The sequence below is a fragment of the Agelaius tricolor genome, unplaced genomic scaffold (assembly GCF_023055355.1).
Source record: "Agelaius tricolor isolate 1412-34295 unplaced genomic scaffold, bAgeTri1.0.p SCAF_10, whole genome shotgun sequence".
Classification (NCBI taxonomy): domain Eukaryota; kingdom Metazoa; phylum Chordata; class Aves; order Passeriformes; family Icteridae; genus Agelaius; species Agelaius tricolor.
The window spans coordinates 911,875-930,729 of NW_027269270.1; the positions used below are offsets into that span (position 1 = coordinate 911,875).

The 18,855-nt window shown below is 46.0% G+C and overlaps 1 protein-coding gene across 2 annotated transcripts in view; it reads right to left on the bottom strand.

Annotated features, from left to right (window-relative positions):
- The window catches only part of VWC2L (von Willebrand factor C domain containing 2 like), a 46,419-nt gene that overhangs the window by 21,108 nt on the left and 6,456 nt on the right, over positions 1–18,855 (bottom strand). For both annotated transcript variants that reach the window (XR_011680308.1, XM_071434329.1), the window contains exon 3: positions 5,416–5,545. Coding sequence is in view for 1 of the 2 variants with exons in the window: in XM_071434329.1 (XP_071290430.1) it covers positions 5,416–5,545 (130 nt within the window). In the remaining variant the exon portion in view is untranslated. The remainder of the gene's footprint in view (positions 1–5,415; positions 5,546–18,855) is intronic.

The window sequence follows — 18,855 nt, forward strand, 5'->3', positions numbered from 1 at the left end:
GTTGGAAGCAGAAGCTTTCCAAAACAATGACCTGGAGCTTCAGCGATCCACATCTTGCAGATAAATAACAAGCTACATTTATGCACTGGATTATTCCATATTAAAACCTTGGCACTTTTCAAGCAGTGATAATTTGGAACAACAGAGACCGTGTGGGGAAGGGTTTTTGTCAGTCCTGGTTACCAACATGCACTGTTAATCCATCACCTACAAGAATTAACATTGAGATGGAGCCTTTTGTCCTACAAAATCCCAAAGGGTTTTGCAAAGTGAACAGCTCCCATTGCCCTGCCAGGGCAATCCCTGGGCAGGGGTTTGGCTGTCCCTGGTTGGGAAGGAAGAGCCCTGCTCCCTGCCTGTACTGCCAGTGCCTCTTCCCGTGGCATCCAGGCATTCCTGCCCTGCTTACTATGGGAATGGAAATGAAGTTCATGAACCACCTCTGAACTGGCTGGGCAGGACAGGAACAGCCTGGCCCATTCACAAAGTGCCCCAGTGCCCACAGCTCAGCTTTTCCAAAGGGACACCCCCTGGGCACTCCCAAACATCTCCCACTGAGAAAAAATGCATTTCTTCATAGCACTTGCTAAGAAAAGGCAGCATCAAAGGTCTGGCCCCAGGTGTTATTCCACACAGAGACATGCAAAGCTCACCCAGGGACACGTGGAACACGGATTTGTTTGCCAAAGGAGAGGCTTCAACAGGCTGGGAAAATCCCTGGGGGGGGTTCCTGAGCAAGACACACTGTGTTACAGCAGGATCAGGCTGGGGTGCAGAATGCTTATTTCAAATTAACTCCAACAGAGAAATAATGAGCACTGAGTTTATATTTCAGTAAATTAAGAGAGAAGCTTAGGTAAAATGTGGGTTTATATGCACGGAAATAAATTGTTATTTACTCACGTTTGTGCTCATGCCCTCAAATATGAAGATATTTGTAGGGATTTATTAATATTTATACCACATTATAATAAATTACCACAAGAGCTTTGCATGAAGACATGCTATTTTACCAATGTAAAATCTGTTGAAGGTCAAAGGGATCTTTTGCTTGTGTGTGGATGGCAGGATCAGCCTCTTTACTTGGAAATCTGTATCAAGTGTGATAATTTAAAACTTTAATTAAAGACTCAGTGACACATTATCTACAAAATGTCTTCCTGCTGCCCAGTATTCCATCACAAATGTCTTCAGAAGCCCAGGCTGAGTAAGCACACTTGCCAGGAAATATTTCACTGTGGACATGTTAGCTTTTATCTGGCTCGTTGGGCAACAGATTCTTTTGTTGAGGATTGGTGACAACAAAACTTAAATTAGAGGCAAAACCAGACCCCAACCCAAAAATATATAATATTTGTTTTGTTCATCCCTCAAGAAAATGAAGCACAGGGAATTTCTCCTTTTGTGCACTGCAGTAGGTGAGAGTTGCTGGGAGCTGGCAAAGCAGAGGAACCCATTTAATCTGGATCACAGATTAAAGCAGATGAGGGGATGTGAGGGATGATCCAGTGGGGATTCCCCCCATCCCCTGCTCCCAGACCACATCCAAAGGGTTGAAGGAAATGGGAAGAGCAACCTCCAAGTGATGCACAGAAAGGGAGTTAAAACACACACACCCCAATACCAGGGCTCACCCCAGAGCAGTGGATGGGTTTATGGGGAGGGGCAAGCAGAGGTCTGGGAATCAAGAGCACAGGGTGAGGAGAGAAGGGCCCAGGAGCACCACACAGGCACCTCTGCAGCCCTGGCCATGCAGACCTCGCTGGGAATTTTGGCTCTGGCACAGGCGGAGTGGGGAGATGTTCTCACAGAACTGCAGCAGAAGCTGGGGCAGGAGGGACAGAGGTGGTGGCACCATGAGCTGGACTCTCACAGTGCCAGGCCACTTGAGATCCCACACAGGAGGGAGTTAACAGCAGTGACACACTTTTGTCTGGAGGAGTCACAGGGACTGGAAAGAACAACTCGAGGCCATAATTCTGCGGTCTGTCACTACCAGGAAACGTGAAATCCAGTGACCTTTCATCTCTGTGACAGAAATGCTGCACAGCACCTGGAGCCATCGCCCTTAAAATCCACTCTGACAAATTGGATGATAGGACATGAAGGAGAAAACGTCCTCTGCCTCCTTCACCCCCAAACTGGAGCCTCCCAGTGAATCTGCATGCTCGGTGTGGAATGTGGGATCCCTTGCCAGGAACAGCCAGCCTTGAATGAGCTGCTGTGATTAGTGAGGCACAAGATAACAATTTCATTTCTTTGGCCAAGAAGGAACAAATCTTCAAAGCCATTTGTTTAGACTGCTCTTAAATGATGGGAGAGAAATTGGTATTGGCTTTCTATGAATTTTCAGGCCAGGAATGTTAGAATCAACAGCTTTTTGCATTATCACAGAATCACAGAATTCCAGACTGGTTTGGGTTGGAAGGCATCTTAAAGATCATCCCCTTCCACCCCCTGCCATGGGCAGGACACCTTCCACTATCCCAGCTTGCTCCAATTCCCGTCCAACCTGGCCTTGGGCACTTCCTGGGATGGGGCAGCCACAGCTTCTGTGGGCAACCTGTGCCAGTGCTCACTCAATCACAGCACTTCTGCCCTTGGCAGAACATAATGAATAAGGTTATGAAAATCTACCTGACTGTATGAAAAGAGAATTATTCTCTCATTAATAGCAGCAACAACTAAACAAGCAGGCAAGCCATGCTCCCAGGGTTGTGGTTAACCTAAAATGAGGATTTTCCTTACCAAAATTTTAAGGGGTAGGTTTTGAATTGAGGATTTGCACCACAGAGGTTACTCCCCCCCCCCCCCCCCCCAACAACTGTATCCCTTGAGCTCTTCTGTTTGTCAGTCTGAAATTACAACCACAGGGACTAAAATCTTTTCATCACACCAGAACATGGCACTATGTCTTCACCACTTTGGCAGAAGACAAAAGCTACTGGATGGGAGGAAAAAAGTAAATTTAAAAGGGGGTGTTTCAGTCATTTAAGTGGGTCTGTCAGCTTGTGTTATCTTCATGCATTTGTGAAACTGAGCTTTAATTGACTGGCTGAAGTGGAGAGCTGAAAGACAAAATTTTGGTCTCAAGATGAACACAGAGCTGAAAACACTGTGCTCCTCATTCATTAGGATGTGTCAGAGGGATTCAGATGGGAAGGGACACAGAAATGGCTGCTACTTCCATTTTAATCTCCCAGACAGTAAGAGAAAGGTGAATGGTGTGTGCCACACTCAGCCACGTCCAGGAGCAGTAACAAACTCTGATCATCAGATTCCCCACGACACAGGAACTGCCCTGGTGCCTACCAATGTCTGTCACTGTGGGAATCACTGCAGTACATTGTGAAGGACACAGCCAAAACTGCCAGCTTGGGCCAACTCTAAGCCAGTCAGCCCCAGCAGCAGCAGGAGGAGCTGGAAGCCCTTCCAGCTGAGGGCTCTCCATCCCTACAGCCAGGCTGGGCCACCAGGAGGGGTGCAGCTCCCCCCACAGCACTGCCATGCAGACGTGCTCCTCCATCCCAAGGAGCAGCCACGACCCTCACCTGGCTGAGCTGTGCTGCAAGCCCCAGAGCCCAGGATTCCCAAGGCATCCAGGCTGCCCTGAAGGGGATGGTGGGAAATACATCCCTGCCTAAAACAGGTCTCAGATGTAGAGCTTTATGTGTATACCCAAGAGATGAGCAAAGAAAGGAGTGGAGAGATTTGGTAAAACCATGGATGAAGCCTCCTGGTTTCCCTGTGAGGGTTCCAATCACTTCCCCGTGTCCCACAGTCCCTTCAGCACACAGCTGATCTTCCTCCTGTCCTTGTCCTACCAGCAGGAGCTGCTCTTTCCCTTTCCCCCTGGCTGTTTTGGGAGGAAAGATGTATCTCACCTCTGGTCACCACCGTCACAGAAAGCCACCAACCCCCAAAGGGGCCACGTGGGAAATGGCCGTGGTGGGGAAATGCAGCAGCTCCTGGAGCTGTGAAAGCCCCCCTGAGCCTGCACTCCTGGGAAGCTCAGGGATGCTCACAGGTGGGACTGATGTGACACAGACTGGATGGGATGTGCTGCCACTGGAAATGAGGGGATTTGGGATGGTGCCCTACACAAGAGAGGAACACAGAGGCCAAACAGGCTCCAGAGGTGTTTGTTGGGGTGTCAGTGGGTCTGAGCTCGGTGACAGGCCTGGGGACAGCCAGGGGTACCCCCGAGTCACCAACCCAGGACACCAATGTTGGTGAGTGTGATGAGAAACCTCACACCCAAACACGGCTGTACGCAAAGGTGGTGCACAGAGCTGGGTAACAAACCTCTCCTCTGCACTTCAGCAATAAAAACAAACCAATGAGATTTCCTAAAAACATTTTCTGCTTTCCAACAGAAACACAAAACTCAATGAAAATCTGACAAAATATTTTTGAACAAAACTACACATACAAACCTCAGGATTTCAAGTAATATTTATGGCGTAATTTTCCAAACATTTTTTAATTTTTCAAGTTCCTTCAGTAAAAGTATTTTATATTTCCAACTCCTCGCCTTTACTCTGTCTTACAGAGCAGAAAATGTGTTGAAAATGTTATCTCTTTACCAACATTTTCATTTAGGTACAAAAGCAACCATTGCTCTTGTCCAGCAGCAGTGATGTATGTAAGAGCAAATATATACAGATAGTGAATTCTAAACACAAGGAGATGAATCCAAGTAGCCATTTCTTACATGTTTAGAAAGCTGTGAAAAGGTTTATGTGCAGCTGCCTTACCTTTTAATCTGTCTTCATATCTACTTTAGGAGAAAGGTGCTGTTTCAGAGATGTATGTGAGTACAGGCTGTGGTACAAGACCCGGGAGACCTTTTTGGAAACAGATTTCTTTTCCAAAGAGGTACTTTCAGTCATTCCAAAACATTCCTTGAAAGTATTGATGAATCTAATTCATGAAATCACTTCAGCAGGACAATGAGGGCCAGTGCTACACAGAGACTCCAGCACACAACTAACAATGGGGTTCTTCTGGGGTTGGGGGGTGTCTTATTGGCCACAGGAAAAGTTCTGCCACTGATTTTGGTGAGTCTTCCCTTGGCCTTAGGCAATAACCATTGGTTTGTTAATGCAGGGACAAAGGCCCTCTCTTTTCTCATGTATTTGGTTCTCCATTAGACTAATTTTGAGACAATAAAAAAGAAATGAAACAACAATCACTGACATCAGGACTCAATCCCATAACATCTTTGCCAAGCCAGCCACTCCATCTGCTTCAAGGAGAAGACACAGGCCAGGAAGGGCAGCTTAAATGTTCACCCCACAACCCAAGCACCAGAAGAAGGACCAGCCCATGCCAAAGGAAGCAAACCTCAGTAACAGCATTTCAATCAAAAGTTTCCTTTGTATCTCTGTTAAAGCCAACACGGTTCTTTCTTACCATTTTTGCAGACAGGACAACACTGCTCTGGCTCATAGACCGGGTTGACACACTCGGGGACTGCGCAGTCTGCTACAACACAGTGAACTTCATTGCTGGGCTCGCAGCGACACCATTCGCATGGCGAGGGCTAGGAACAAATCTCAAATTAGCCCGTGGCCTCCCGCAGCTCACAAGTTTGCAACATTCCCATCTTGGCACAAGATAAACACATCAGCGTTCAATACCCCTTGACTGAGCCATTCATCATGGCTGATACAAGTTAACCTCTGGAACAAAAGAGCAACAGCTGAAATAGGAAACCACCCCATCAGAAACACCAGCCAGCCTTGTTTTCCCATGCAGAGTGCCAGGTCTTTGAGGATTTTGGCTCCCTTTGCCAAAAACCTGAGCTGCAGCCTCTAGGTTGTACCTTGCTGTACCCATCTGTGTTACCTTACACGTGTGGCCAGAAGAAGAGCAGGATTTGTGGCAGGTCCTGAGTGGTGGTGTGTTCCAGGAAGGGAGGACAGGATTTTCCAGGCCATGCCCATCTCTCACATGCACCACCCGTGCCAGGCACCCCCAAGCTGTTGGAAGGGTGCTGCTGGGACAGCCTGTCCATCCCCCAGCCTCCTGGGCTGTTTTCATTCCTACTTTTCAGAGCAGAGGTGAACAGTGTTGCTCTTGGAGGGACAAACTCATTTTATTCTGTGTTTGTGCAGCACCTGCCTCAGGGGTCTGTGAGCACTCCTGTAACACAACCATGAGATCTCAGCCTGGCCCCTCTCCTGCTTGCTTCAACAAGGTTTGTGAGCTCAAGAACTGGCTCACATAAAATACAAAAATAATTAGGAGACTGAGTAATTCTGCTGAGTCAGGGAATTCGGGATTAAAGCACCCAGCTAAATGGTTTTGTTTCAGCACCATCAATTTGGCCAGGAAACTCTACCCACCTCCAAATTGCACAGAGTTGTTACTGTCTCAATCTTTAAAAAGCTGTGAAAATCTGCTGAAAACATAGAAAGGTCAGTGTTTTAAGGCTCCCAGTGACTTATGTGTGTGCTAGTGTCATGAAAGCATGGCAGCAGAGCTAAGGAAGGAGAAAAAGAGGAGAATTGAAAGGAAAATAACTTCCTTTCAGTGCCAGTAGGTTTGATATGTAACTCCCAGTTTCTCAGCATCCATCACTAACATTTCAGTGAGTAAATGTGGGTATTGGGAAAAATTCTGCTTTATGTGAATCTGCAGCTGTGGGAATTCCTCAATATTAAAAAATATTACTCAATATTAGAAAATAAAGTGGGATGCAAAGAAAGAAAGATTCATCCTGATGTATTTCAGACCTCAGTGCTGGGTCACTCATTTCAACAGATAGATATAACCTGTGAGCCCTGTTTGTGGCTTGTAAGAAGCTCTTCAGTTCACCTCTGAAGAAGCTCCATGTGTCTTGAGTTGAATAATTTATTCCCAGGAAATTTATTTCTACCTTAAAATGCACTAATTAAAGCTTCCCTTGCTTTGTCTCAGCATCTGCAGTCTATAATTCCCATCACCTCTCATTTGCTCATGGCTTTGGCAATTTAGATAAAATCAGCACTCCTTGAGCAAGGGAAGAAGTGTGTGGAGGTGGAATTCCTCTCTCTAATTATCGTTCCTCTTTCAATCCTGCTTTGATTTCTGTCTGAAGCACCAGGAATCTAAATTCATTTGACTGACATTTCTTATTCAAGGCTATTTAATAGGAAGAAACAATACAGAAGAAAACAGACAGAGCTATTTGCTGAGGGATCAATAAGAAAATTGCTGCTTTGTTTTTACTCATTTTAATCACTAATTATAAGGAGCAGTAGAACTGGATCTTGTGATTTGTGGAAGCTTTCACTGACGTCTCCTCCAGGGCTTGTACCCATCCTCACCACTCCAGTGGCTGCAATGCTGAGGAATAAGTGATGCTTTTCCAGGGCTGCAGCCCAATCCACGGCTCAAAGAGGATCAGCACAAGCAGAAGCTGCCCCTGAACGACTCTGCAGCTGAGCAGATGAGACATGACACACACATCTCCTGCCTCAGCCTTGGTGGTGCAGCCTGAAAATGACACTGTGACAAAGCAGGATGTTGCCTGATGCTCAGAGTAGCTTTCCAAGCAGCAAGAGCTGCACACAATTAGAGAAGGAAAGCACACCCTGGCAGAACACAGTGAACTGATGCTTTGAGAAGGCTGACCTAGAACAGAGTTAAAGAATAAAGCAGGGATTTATTAAAAGACCTCAATGGATCCACCTTGGGCAGTGCAAGAGCCCAGCCAGGGCTACACCCAAGATGCATCAAAATGGTCACAAAATGGACAACTGGTCATGAGGTCTCTCACTTTTTTAAGTTCTGGTCCATTTGCATATTGGAGTTAATTGTCCAATTACAGCTTTAGGCTATAAAGTCCCATCCTCCTTGTTTTTCTCTCTTCAGTCCAGTGTTGTTTATACTTTTTGGGCCTGGAGCTTGTAACAGCTGTCCTTGGACAAACTGGAAAAGGATTGTACCTACCCTGTGAAGAGAACTTGCTAACACTTGATATGAAGCTCAGAGTTACACACTAAAGCAGCACAGAATCTGAAAAATATAAAAGCTCAAACTTAAGGCATCATTCTCCCCTTTAGAGGCTTGACCTAAGCTACCAGATGAAAAGGCTGCTTTGGCATGAACCAGACCTTTCCCTGCCACCTCCTCCTCCTCACTGTATTGAGGTCAAGCCACTTGGTCTTGTCACCAGGATCTTCCATTATCTGAGTGCTTTGGTCACTTGTCAGGGCCACTCACCATGGGAGACTCCTGCCCTCCTGTCCACTTGGTTTATCAGAGCTGTGGCACTTTCTTCCATGGGATGTGCTTTGGGATCTGATCTGCAAATCCCTGCCTGTTCAGAAAGGACTTTGCCCCAGGCCCACTGATTGAGCATTTTGAAACTGTTGTCTGCAGGCTCTGCATCCAAGCTATTACTTTCCCTGGTCCTACCCTTCTTGTGGAACAATTCTGGGACACTGGCCAAAACGTCCTCTGTCTACTGGTACAGGCAGCAGGAAGCCTAAGCAGCAAAAGGACAAACTGGGAGCCAGTGAAGAACAGGCAACCAGCAGAAGATGTCCTTAAGTTTTGTTTCCTGTTTCCCAATTTAAAGATTATCCCCCATGAAAGAGGGGTGGTTTACACTTTTGTAGCCACTGAAGTTCAAAGAACAGTTCCAGAAAAGGAACTCTCATCCCTGCTGAAGAAGGACACTGAAGAAACACAGGGGGTTTTCTGGAGTAGGAAGGAGAGAGCACACCGTCCCACATGAACAGTGCAAATGCTTTATTTGCATCCCTTAAAATGATATTCTGGAAAGAATGTTAAGACTAAAGGATCACAAAAAGATGGTAATTTACTCACTCCCGTGTCCAAGGCAGAATAATCTCTTAGAAAACTCTCTAGGGAAGGATTTATTAGGCAGCATTTCAAGAGCTGTTGGTGAAGAAACGTTCTGACCCCTGCCCAAAAGGAAAGGGTGCTCCTGATGTCCAGCCACAACATGGATACAACATCCACACCATTCCATGGTCCTGCACTGCTCAATATGATTTCAGAAATGGCCTATCAGGAACAAGCTGGGCCCTTCTGTAGAAGGTATCAGTCAGTAGAGCAGCTTGACTTGGCCAAACCAGTGCAGCACTGAAGTTCTTTTTAGCCCATCTCCACTCCTCATGGGGGTGAGAGCAGTGACCCTCAGAGCCAGTGGGGTGATACACTGGATGCTGTTGTCAGGGTAGGGGCCAAGTCAAGCCAAGCTGGTGGGAAGCAGACATGGCCAACATCTATCCAATATTCAGGGCCTTTTAACAGCAGCTGAAATGGGGCACACAGGGCACAAGGGACCTTCTCAGTTCTGCACTGACCCTAATCTCTCCTTCAGCCAGTCACTCAAAAAGACTGGAGCAGCAGAACACATTCATAATCACCCCTAAGATCACAGCCCAATTTCTAGTTCTCTTCTGTTCTACTGATCTCAAGGAGGACTGTGAGCCCAGGTTTGGCTGGGAGGGCAGGTTCAGTCCCTGGGCAATCCTCTGTGGGATGGCCCCATCACACACCTCAGGATGGCCGGAGGAAGGAGCCAGCACTCCCTCTGTTGTGTGCCTGGAAAACCTGAGTCTCAGGTGCTGTCAAATGGGAAACATCTGCAATCAGCAGAGTTTGTTAACAATGCAAGAAGGAAGGGAAATTAGAACAGAGAATAGAAAATACACACGGCTAATAAAGATTTTATGTGCACGGGCACATAATGATAAACTTGATAGAGGATATAAACAAACACATGAAAAAGGCAGCAAAGCCAACAGAATGAAAAACAAGATACACCCTGAGCAGGGGAAATTGGGAAACCAACCAGGATTGGGTGCCCCACCTCCTGACCTTCACTCTTGCACCCATAGACACCAGCTCCCCACTGCTTTCACCCTCTTTTTGGAAGCAAGTGCCAGCACAGGTAGGAATTATGACTGCTAACATCCTCCAGCTACTCCTCTCTTACAGGGTTGGGCACCACGTGGGTCCTTCTTCAGTCAGCTACAAGGTTTCAAAAACCCGTAGAAATTTCATATTTCAGACCTCTGATAGGTCTATTTTGTGAGCAGGCCCTCTAAAAGTCTAAAAGTCCTCTAAAAGGTGGGCATCCAGAGAGATCACATGATGAAACAATTCTTTAAGCAATAGCCTACAAAACTGATTATTTCCAAATATAAGGGAGAGGTGGGGAGAAGAACATGGAAATCTGCATTCAGAACTCAGAATGTTTAAATCTACTCCTTTATGTTTTTCTACAGCTGAAGAGATCTGAATCAAACTTTTTTTTTAGACCATGGCAGCTGATATAATCACTGGTACAATAACTGACACACAAAACTTCAAGATTTTAGGCAAGACCTTGCAAGAAGCGCTTCAGTGATGCCATTTAGTCATAGGAATTCTCTTGTTGCAAGTACTTACTGAACCTCATCTCTGGATTTCTCCCTTACCTCATGCCATAGCCACAGCACCTAAGCCCACCCCTCTGCTGCCCCAAACATGGGAAAGGCTTTTCTATGTCCTCACTTTTCTATATCCTCACCAAGTAGGGAATACTCTCCCCTGAGTGAATGAAGGAAGCATATCTGTATTTGTGAAACATCATTTTGCAGCCCTCCTCCTGCCTGCCTGCAATCAGGATTTCTCTGTCTGTCTGCTTGTCCATCACTCTTAGCTGCTTCTACACCAACAGCTCTGGAGAGGTGGAGAGCGAGTGATTTACCTAAGACAAACTAAAAACCCTGAAGATGACATCTGACTGATACTTTTTGTTCACCTGTTTGTTCTGTCAGTCAATAAGAAGCCATTTCCCTCACTTTTTGCTCTGCTGCCACATTCACCAGGCTAACTGGTTTCCAAGTCACCCAGCTCAGGAGATGTCTCAGACCAAGTTTTAAGGCTGCAGTTCCCTGTGATCAGTTGGGATTCTCCCAGCTGGTTTTGCTCAGACTTGGGGTTTGAGGCTCATACCCCTCCAGGAGCTGGGAAAATGCTGCTCATTTTCCAAGCAGCCTTCCAAGATTAACATGCTATTTGGCACCTGAGGATTTCAAGAGCCAGTAGATCTTGTGTCATTAAAACTGTTACTGCTGGAGACCTTCCACTCCATGAATTTAGACACCAGCTCCTCCAGGCAGGTTTAGCACAGCCATTTCCTAACACTTAGGACCTCTCCTCACTTTTCCAAGAAATGGCCTTGAACTGTGTGGCATTTTCTTTGTACCTGGGTTTTCAGCCTCATGGAAGAAGATTTACATCTTTGCTGGAGCCAGGCTGCTCAAAGCCTGCGATGCAGTAATCAGGATTTGTTGTGCTGCTCTCTTCCCCTCCTTCCTACAGCTAAGCCTGAAGAGTTTTTGCACAAGGATGTGCCCTAATTCCATCCTGGAAGGCTTTATCTCATTGCCAAGGTCCCATGAAGTGGTGCATAAGGACCAGGCTCTCGTGCTGCCTGACACACAGCAGCCCTTCACCAACCAGACTGTGCAGAGCAACACAGACTCCACAGCCATTGTATCAGGAATACTTCACTTTTCTTTTGGGGAACAAAATAAGTGTTCACAACATCTAATCATGTTACAATGCACCTACTGATCATTGTGCAGGGGCTGCATTGGAAGACAATCCAAGTATTTTCACTGAATACTGTTATTGAGGCCTGTGGTGTTCTTCAGAGTCAAACAGGTGAATTTACAACATGGCCTGAATGACTGGAGCAATCTGCTTGGTTGACTGGAACACAAAGAGGGGTATAAACACAAAACTAAGCCAGTGGGCTTGACTCTGAGCTCTGGGGAAACCCAAGGAGTCATCACATCAGAGCAAAGGCAGAGGAGATACCGGGACTCTCAGTACCACTGCAAACCAAAGTCAGGCATTTCAGCTCCCAGCTCCTTCAAACACCAAAAAGGACATTGTGTGTAAGGATGTTCCTCTTCTAGGTCATACTGCAAAGGGAAAAAACGCTTTTCTTGCCAGTTTTACTGATTATGGAGTTGAAATGCTTTCTCCCCTTTGAGAACACTTTAGAAGAAGAAGTGCCAACCCCTTAAAAAGGAAGTGCCACCCTCTGCATTTCTGCTGATGCCAAGGTGGTTTGGGATGCAATGGATCTCAGCTGGCAGCTCTGCACACTTAAGGCATCACTGCCATAGATTCAGATCCATGAGCTGTACCCACACTCACCTCCTGCCCACACTCTGGATGTGTCCCACCCCCTGCAAGTGCTGGGCTCCAAGAAAAGGAAGACTGAAAACCAGGGCTGCTGACAATCCCTCCCTCTTTAGGTTTTCAAGACACTCCCAGAGAGAATCTCTCAGACAGGCTGGACTGAAGGCATCCTGCTCCATGCAGACAAAACAGCAGGAAAAGCAGAGTGATGCAGAGTGACGTCTGTCAAATTGGGCACTTACATCTTAAGAGGAGCTGTAACTTTTAATGACACTAAGGACAATGGCAATCCTGATGGAAATGATCTCTGTAGCTACAGTTTCAGGTGGGGAATTTATTGGCAGGAAGCAAGAAAGGCAAGAAAGTTTGAAAGGACCTGATGAATAAATTTGGAGGCAAAAATGGCTTCCATATTATGGCTGAGGTAGGAAGTCATAAACCAGGGGAGAGGAATAAAAGAGGAACTGGGATAGCATTCATCAGAGATACTCCTGGAGGAGAAATTAGAATCATTTTCATTGTTATTGAAATTGCCTGTGATCTCAGACAGATTAGCAGAAGATTGCAGGAAAATTCAGAGAGCTTTCAGCTGAGAAATTTTGCAGGTGCCAAACTTGTGGAGAAGGAGCTGGTGAACAAGTTCCACCTGAAGGTGGGACTGAAACCTGCCCACTTCTCTTCTGAGCTGCTCACTTGGCTTTTACTATAAGCAGTGCACAAATAACCATCTAATTTATGTTTAAAATTGGTAAATGGCTCTTTTGTATGTGCCAATACAAAAACCCTCAAAGTGCAAAAATTTCTCTCATTTTTGTCACTTACTTAATAAAATAAAAATCATCCAGCCAGCTAGTAGAGATACAATATCAATTATACTAAAAAAACTGTAACCACCTGGATTTTCCATAGGTGGAAAGTTGCTCAAATCAACAATATGTTGAGTAATTATAGACAAGCACACTCAGTGAAAACACCATCAGGTTGCAAATGACTTTGCAACAGGAAAAAACTATTAAGTCATTAGATAATTTATCTGCAGTGAAAAAATTGGAGCTCTATCCTACTTATGTGGAGCCCTAGCAATACAAATCAACTTTGCCATCCAAAAATTGAAAAATGCTTGCACCACACTGCAGATTGGCTAAACCAGGCACCTGGCTTCCAAGAAGCAGCAGAAACAGATGCTGAGATCCTGCTTTTAAGGGAGCCCTCAAATCACACACAAACATTGTGAACACAAGAGTCTTTCCAGTGAGCTGGTGGACCAGGCCAGGATTCTGGAGCTGGAAGAGCACAAGGATGCTCTAACCCCTCCAGGTTGTGTATTCCTCTCTTCCCCTCATTCCTCATTCCCATGCCTGTCCATGATCACAAACAACATTAACCTTGCCATTCTTTTGTGAACATTCCTGGGGAGCCCTACAGATCAGTAAAGGGAGATGAGGGGCACAGAAGATGCACCTCATCCTGAGCATCCTGGGCCCACATCTGATGAGTCAGGCTTGTGATGCCTTTAGGAGCTTTGTGCTCATAGATTTGCTGTGTGCCACACAATTTGATGAGTTTAAAAGGCTCCTGGAAGCCTGGCTGGATCTGAAGAGTGACTCCTCCATTAGCTGATGAGAGAGACAACCTTGAGCCGAGTCCTGGCCCCTTTTCCACCAGAGCTGTGTGTCTGCAGTCTCGTGGTTGCTTCTCCCCCCGAGAGCAGTAGCACAGCTTTCTGTAAAAACATGACTTTGCACTTCTTCCGTGAGAACGCTCTCTTTGCTCTGATATATGTCTCCTTTTATTCCTTACAATAGTTGCACCTCACTTACCCTGGGGCTCTGTCACTTTGCTGATAATTTTTATGACTGGATTACAATGGTTTTTTAGTTCAGACATGCCCGGTGCCCAGGGAAAGGGACTCCATCTGAAAGGTTACAGATATGACAGATGGCTCCAACATGTGAAGCGCAGCCCCATTCGGACACGGACAAAATGTCTGTGTGTGCTTCACCTTTGTTAAGCTCCTTTTAATGTCAGCAAGGAAAGTGAGCCCAGCTGGCAGCTTTCTGCTCTCCATTCCCTCCTGGTTGGCTTTTGCAATGAAGGAGCCCTATCTAGGGAAAGCCTCCTGGAGCAGGGAGACAGGAACAGAGGTCCTGGTCAGAAAGGTGATCCCTTTTACACGTGTTTTCCCTATAGCCAAGTCTGTTGTTTCCTTCTCTGTCCACACTGAGAGATGGGAGAAGGTGGTGAGATCAGCTCCATGTACTGATAAAACACTATTTCTATTTCTAATTCTATATTCTAGTTTCTATTATGGAGGAAGGTATAATACAACCAGACAATCACTGGGGAGGAGATGTGGACCTTGGTCCTGCTCCTTCTGCAGCTGCCAGGGAGGCTCCTGCCCCTCAGGGGATGTCATCATTTGGTTAAGAGCACAGGCTGGGAAGGATGTGAACTGAAAACAGGTTTGAATGGGTTATCTGTGATGAGAGAATACACTGGGCTCTGCTTACACAGGGAGCACACTAGGCTAACCCTCAGTCAGAAAGTTTTGCTGACTGGGATGACCACAGTCAACAGACGGAGAGATTCCCTGCTTTCAGGAGCTGTTTCAGCCCTACTGCTTCTCCAAGTACACTGATTTTACTGTAATTCCCAAAGAATTACCTCTGCTATTACCACAGGACAGTAAGGAAGCCTCACATATCCTTATTTTGCAACTAGACTGAGCATTGTCACTACATAACTTATCTAATTACAGCTTTTAAAACAGTAACTAGAATAATTGGCTGATTGAGCATTTTTTTAATTAATGCAATTCTGCATAGAGCACATTCCAGTGGCAACAAACACATACCTGCACTTCCCCTCCCTCTAGCAGGAAACAGTTTCCTAAAAAACCTTCTCACCAATGAGCTGTGAATGTTTCTAAGGATGTCATCATCCTTCTTCCTAAGCTGATGACCCCAGGACCTCCTGCTCAGCAGCCCCACAGAAACAGCCTGGGTGACAGAGACAAACAGCTTGGGAGAGCCAAGGGATGAGCAGATTTCTCCTTGGCCCCACTGAGCATTGTCTGCCACAACAATAAAGCCTCAGACTTGATTTTACCACTCTTGGAAGGAGCTGGTAACACCTGCAGGTACTACATATTCCATTTGCTTAACAGTAAGGCTCCAGCAGCCTTGGAGGGAGGGCAGGGCAGTGCCAGAGCTTCTCCACTGGCTGTGCAGAGATATCCCCTGTCCTTCAGCAGCTCCCTGGACAGCCCCCATTCTGGAAGCCAGCAGAGCTGATGGGCTATTTGCTGGAGTGGATCACTGAAAGCCCAGCCTCAGCTCTGGCAGTCCCAATGCTGGGCACACATTAATTCCTGTGTCATATTTACTGGGGAAATACCAATCCCTTGGGATTGCATGTACAGGCTGAGCTCTGCACTGGGACTAAAACCAGGGGCCTGTGCTCAGTTCCTGCTGATTCTGAATTGTGGGGATTCAGGTTTTAGGTCTCATCCATTTCAGTGGGGAGCTCTGAGACAGTTTGTGTGTGGCACAGCCAGCACCACTGAGCTCTGAGCTTTTGAGGCCTCCCATGTATTACTGTGCTGTAGGGAAGAAAATTCCATGGATTTTTTTAGCCAAATTCTGAATAAAGCCCACCTTCTTTCACCTATTGTAACAATATATTTGTGCATAATGTGATATATATGTTACAGAATCAGTAGCTAAATTCATAGCATAATTTTAAAAATAGGTTTCACTATAGATCAATATGTGACAGGCCTATCTATTTTAGTATGTTTTCTTGGTACAAATTATGACAGAAATACAGTAAGTCAGTAATTTTAGATTCCTTTGCATAGACATTGTCACTGTAATTTTGCCAGGAGGGAGATAATAAATCATACTTTTCCATCTGACTGATGTTCTGTTTCCCCTGTCTGATTTCAATGGCTGTATGCTATCTTCAGAGCTGGCATTGTTCATGAAAGCACAGGCACGTTATTGAAATTTCTTTTGTATTATGATTTTCTAGCCATATGTGAAATTGCAGAACACACAAGAAGGGAAAAAAAAAAAAGCCCCACTTGCCCCACTTGTTTGAGTCATAGTAGAAAAAAAAAGCCTGCTGCACACATCTTGGAGAGAAAAATGCCAATATTAAAATGGGGGCCCTCTCCACCCAGGGCTGGCACACTCTTGTTTCTCAGAGAAATGCTCTCTAAGAGCACCACCCCACCAGTAACACTCTGCACCATCCCAAGTGCTCCATTCATATTTCATAAACTTGCACTCCAAGGCTGGATACCTGGTGGCCTGAGCCAGGCTGTTGTTTACACCACTTAATTTCTATTTCTGTTCAGAAATTTCTATTTCTGGCACACTTCTGGGGGGTAGGGAATCCCTTTTTGGTTTCACTGCCTCCTTTTCTCCAGCATCAGGATGGACACACTGAGTTTCAGGGGCTGAGAGCTGCAAACCTGCCTGCATGTGCCTTTTGATGAGAGGCCTTGCTTTGCTCAGTTAAATTCAGGTAATTGCATTAATAAAACATTTTAAAGAGCATTACCAAAGGAGAAGGAGGTGCCACTATTCTGAAGTAAAGTTTTCCATAATGAGCTGAGGATCAGTGCATGATAATGCTATGCTTACACAGTCCCTCATATATTTTGGGCTCTGATTACACCCTGAAGAACCCTGCTAGAGCTGTGTCCCTACTGTGCAAAGCACTGTTCAAGAAGACATAAAGTCAGCAAGATACAAAAACCTTCACTGAAGGATTACAGGTGATTTGTGGACAAAACAAAGCAATGAACTTAAGATATAGTGGCAGGGAACAGGGGAGAGAAAAATAACGTAGAATTTTAGCAATGAAATCCTGGCTCTTTTCAAGTCGGCAAAAACTTTGCCCTGGAAGGAAAAAATTCACCTTTCCTGCTTTTTTTTTATTTTTTTAATTTTTTTTTTTAACAGTGTGGAGGAAAAGGGCAAGAGCACGGTTTGTTTTCCCACCTCTCCACACTTGTGCTGATGCAGGAGACAAATACTTGAGCATCACCTAGGGACTTTTTCAATGAGGATAGGTCTGGGAGGAGCCAAGGTGGAAGGGGAGAGGACAAGGAAGTGGAGAAGTCATTGGGAAGGGCAGGCAAATCAAGGCAGCAGCAGAGGATAAGCACTGGCAGAGCCAATAGCTAGAAGAAATTGCAGCTCTGTGCTTGGAAGAAAGAAGACAGCCACTGAAGAGCACCCCAAAAATGTCCAGATGGAATTTTCCAAATTCAAGTTCACAACTGCAGGTTGGAGCTGCCCTTCTCACTTGAACATCATCAGGAAGGCCCAAACCTCTGGTGTTCCCACCCAAAGGATAACTCACCCAACGTTCTGCCAGGCTAACACAGATATTTCAATGTCTGTGCTTAGGAAATTGCTGCCACTGCCTGGAGGAGGATGGCACCATGCCCACCCTGCTGCAGGGACAGGGAGCAGTCCCTGCCTGTCAGTCTAAAATGGAGAGAATATTTCAAGATGTCAGCTTGACAATCTCTTGTGAACTGACCATTTATCTCCCAGCAATGGCATTTTGCTACACATCCAGAGGTCTGCAGGAGGTTATTCTGGATGTGCCTCTGCTGGGTGATGAGAAACCCAGGAAGTTCAGAGCTGATAATGGACTTTCCAACCTGACAACCCAATCCTCTTCCAGTGGCTACAAATACACTGCATCCACGCCATAATTCCATTTCTCAAAGGTGTGTGCTTTTCTGCCAGTAAGTCATGCAAGAGAGCAAAAGCCAACCAGCACTTGGGGACACTGCAGCCTCAGTGACATTTGCAGAGCTCTCCATCAGCTGCCAAGGCCCATCGGTCACGCTGCAGAACGCTGTCTGCTTAGCTTCCCATCAGCTGCTGCCTGGGGACAGTCATTGCAAACACAGCCATGGGGACCTGCAATAACCAACACCAATCTCCATTTGCTTCTTTTCTGTCTCTCAAAGATCTCTGCTCCTACAGGTGAGTGCAGAGCACTTGGGCTCAGACCTTAACCTCCACAACTGCAATCAAAGCAAGGATGATGTGTGAGAGAAAAGGCAGCTGCCAAGTGACCCAGAGAGTCCCTACCAGATCCCTCTGGAGAAAACAGCCTGAGATTTCCAGCATCCTTCACACCTTCCCTGCAGCCACCACAGCTGCCTTCACCCCTGCTCTGAGAGGGGGCATTGAGGACCTGAGATACCACATTCCAGTGCACCAAAGAGAAAAGCAGAAAACAAGATGGGAAAGAGAGAGATGGATCCCAGTAAAACCCACCAGACCTGCCCTCTCTCCTGCTCCACAGGTATCAGAATCATGACCCCCAGGCATCAATCTGTATTTCTGTCACATTTGAATCAGATCATGGCTAGCATTACAGAGACTGTGCTGGCCTTCTCTGAGGGGTTTCAGCTGGAACCCCAGCCTCAGCCAAATCCCCCTGAAACCAGGGAATGAGGCAGGCTCTGTATGGACAGCTGGGGCCCCAAACCCACCAACATCTCCCAGGACCCATAAGAGATGAAGATGCTATGAAGATGCTGCCTGGGGTTAACTAAGCCATCTGTCAAAGACACAAAATTTTACAGAGGGATACAAGAAAAATTCTCAATGGGTTTGGATTTGTAATTGAACTTTAGTTCAGCATTTCAGTTGTACATGT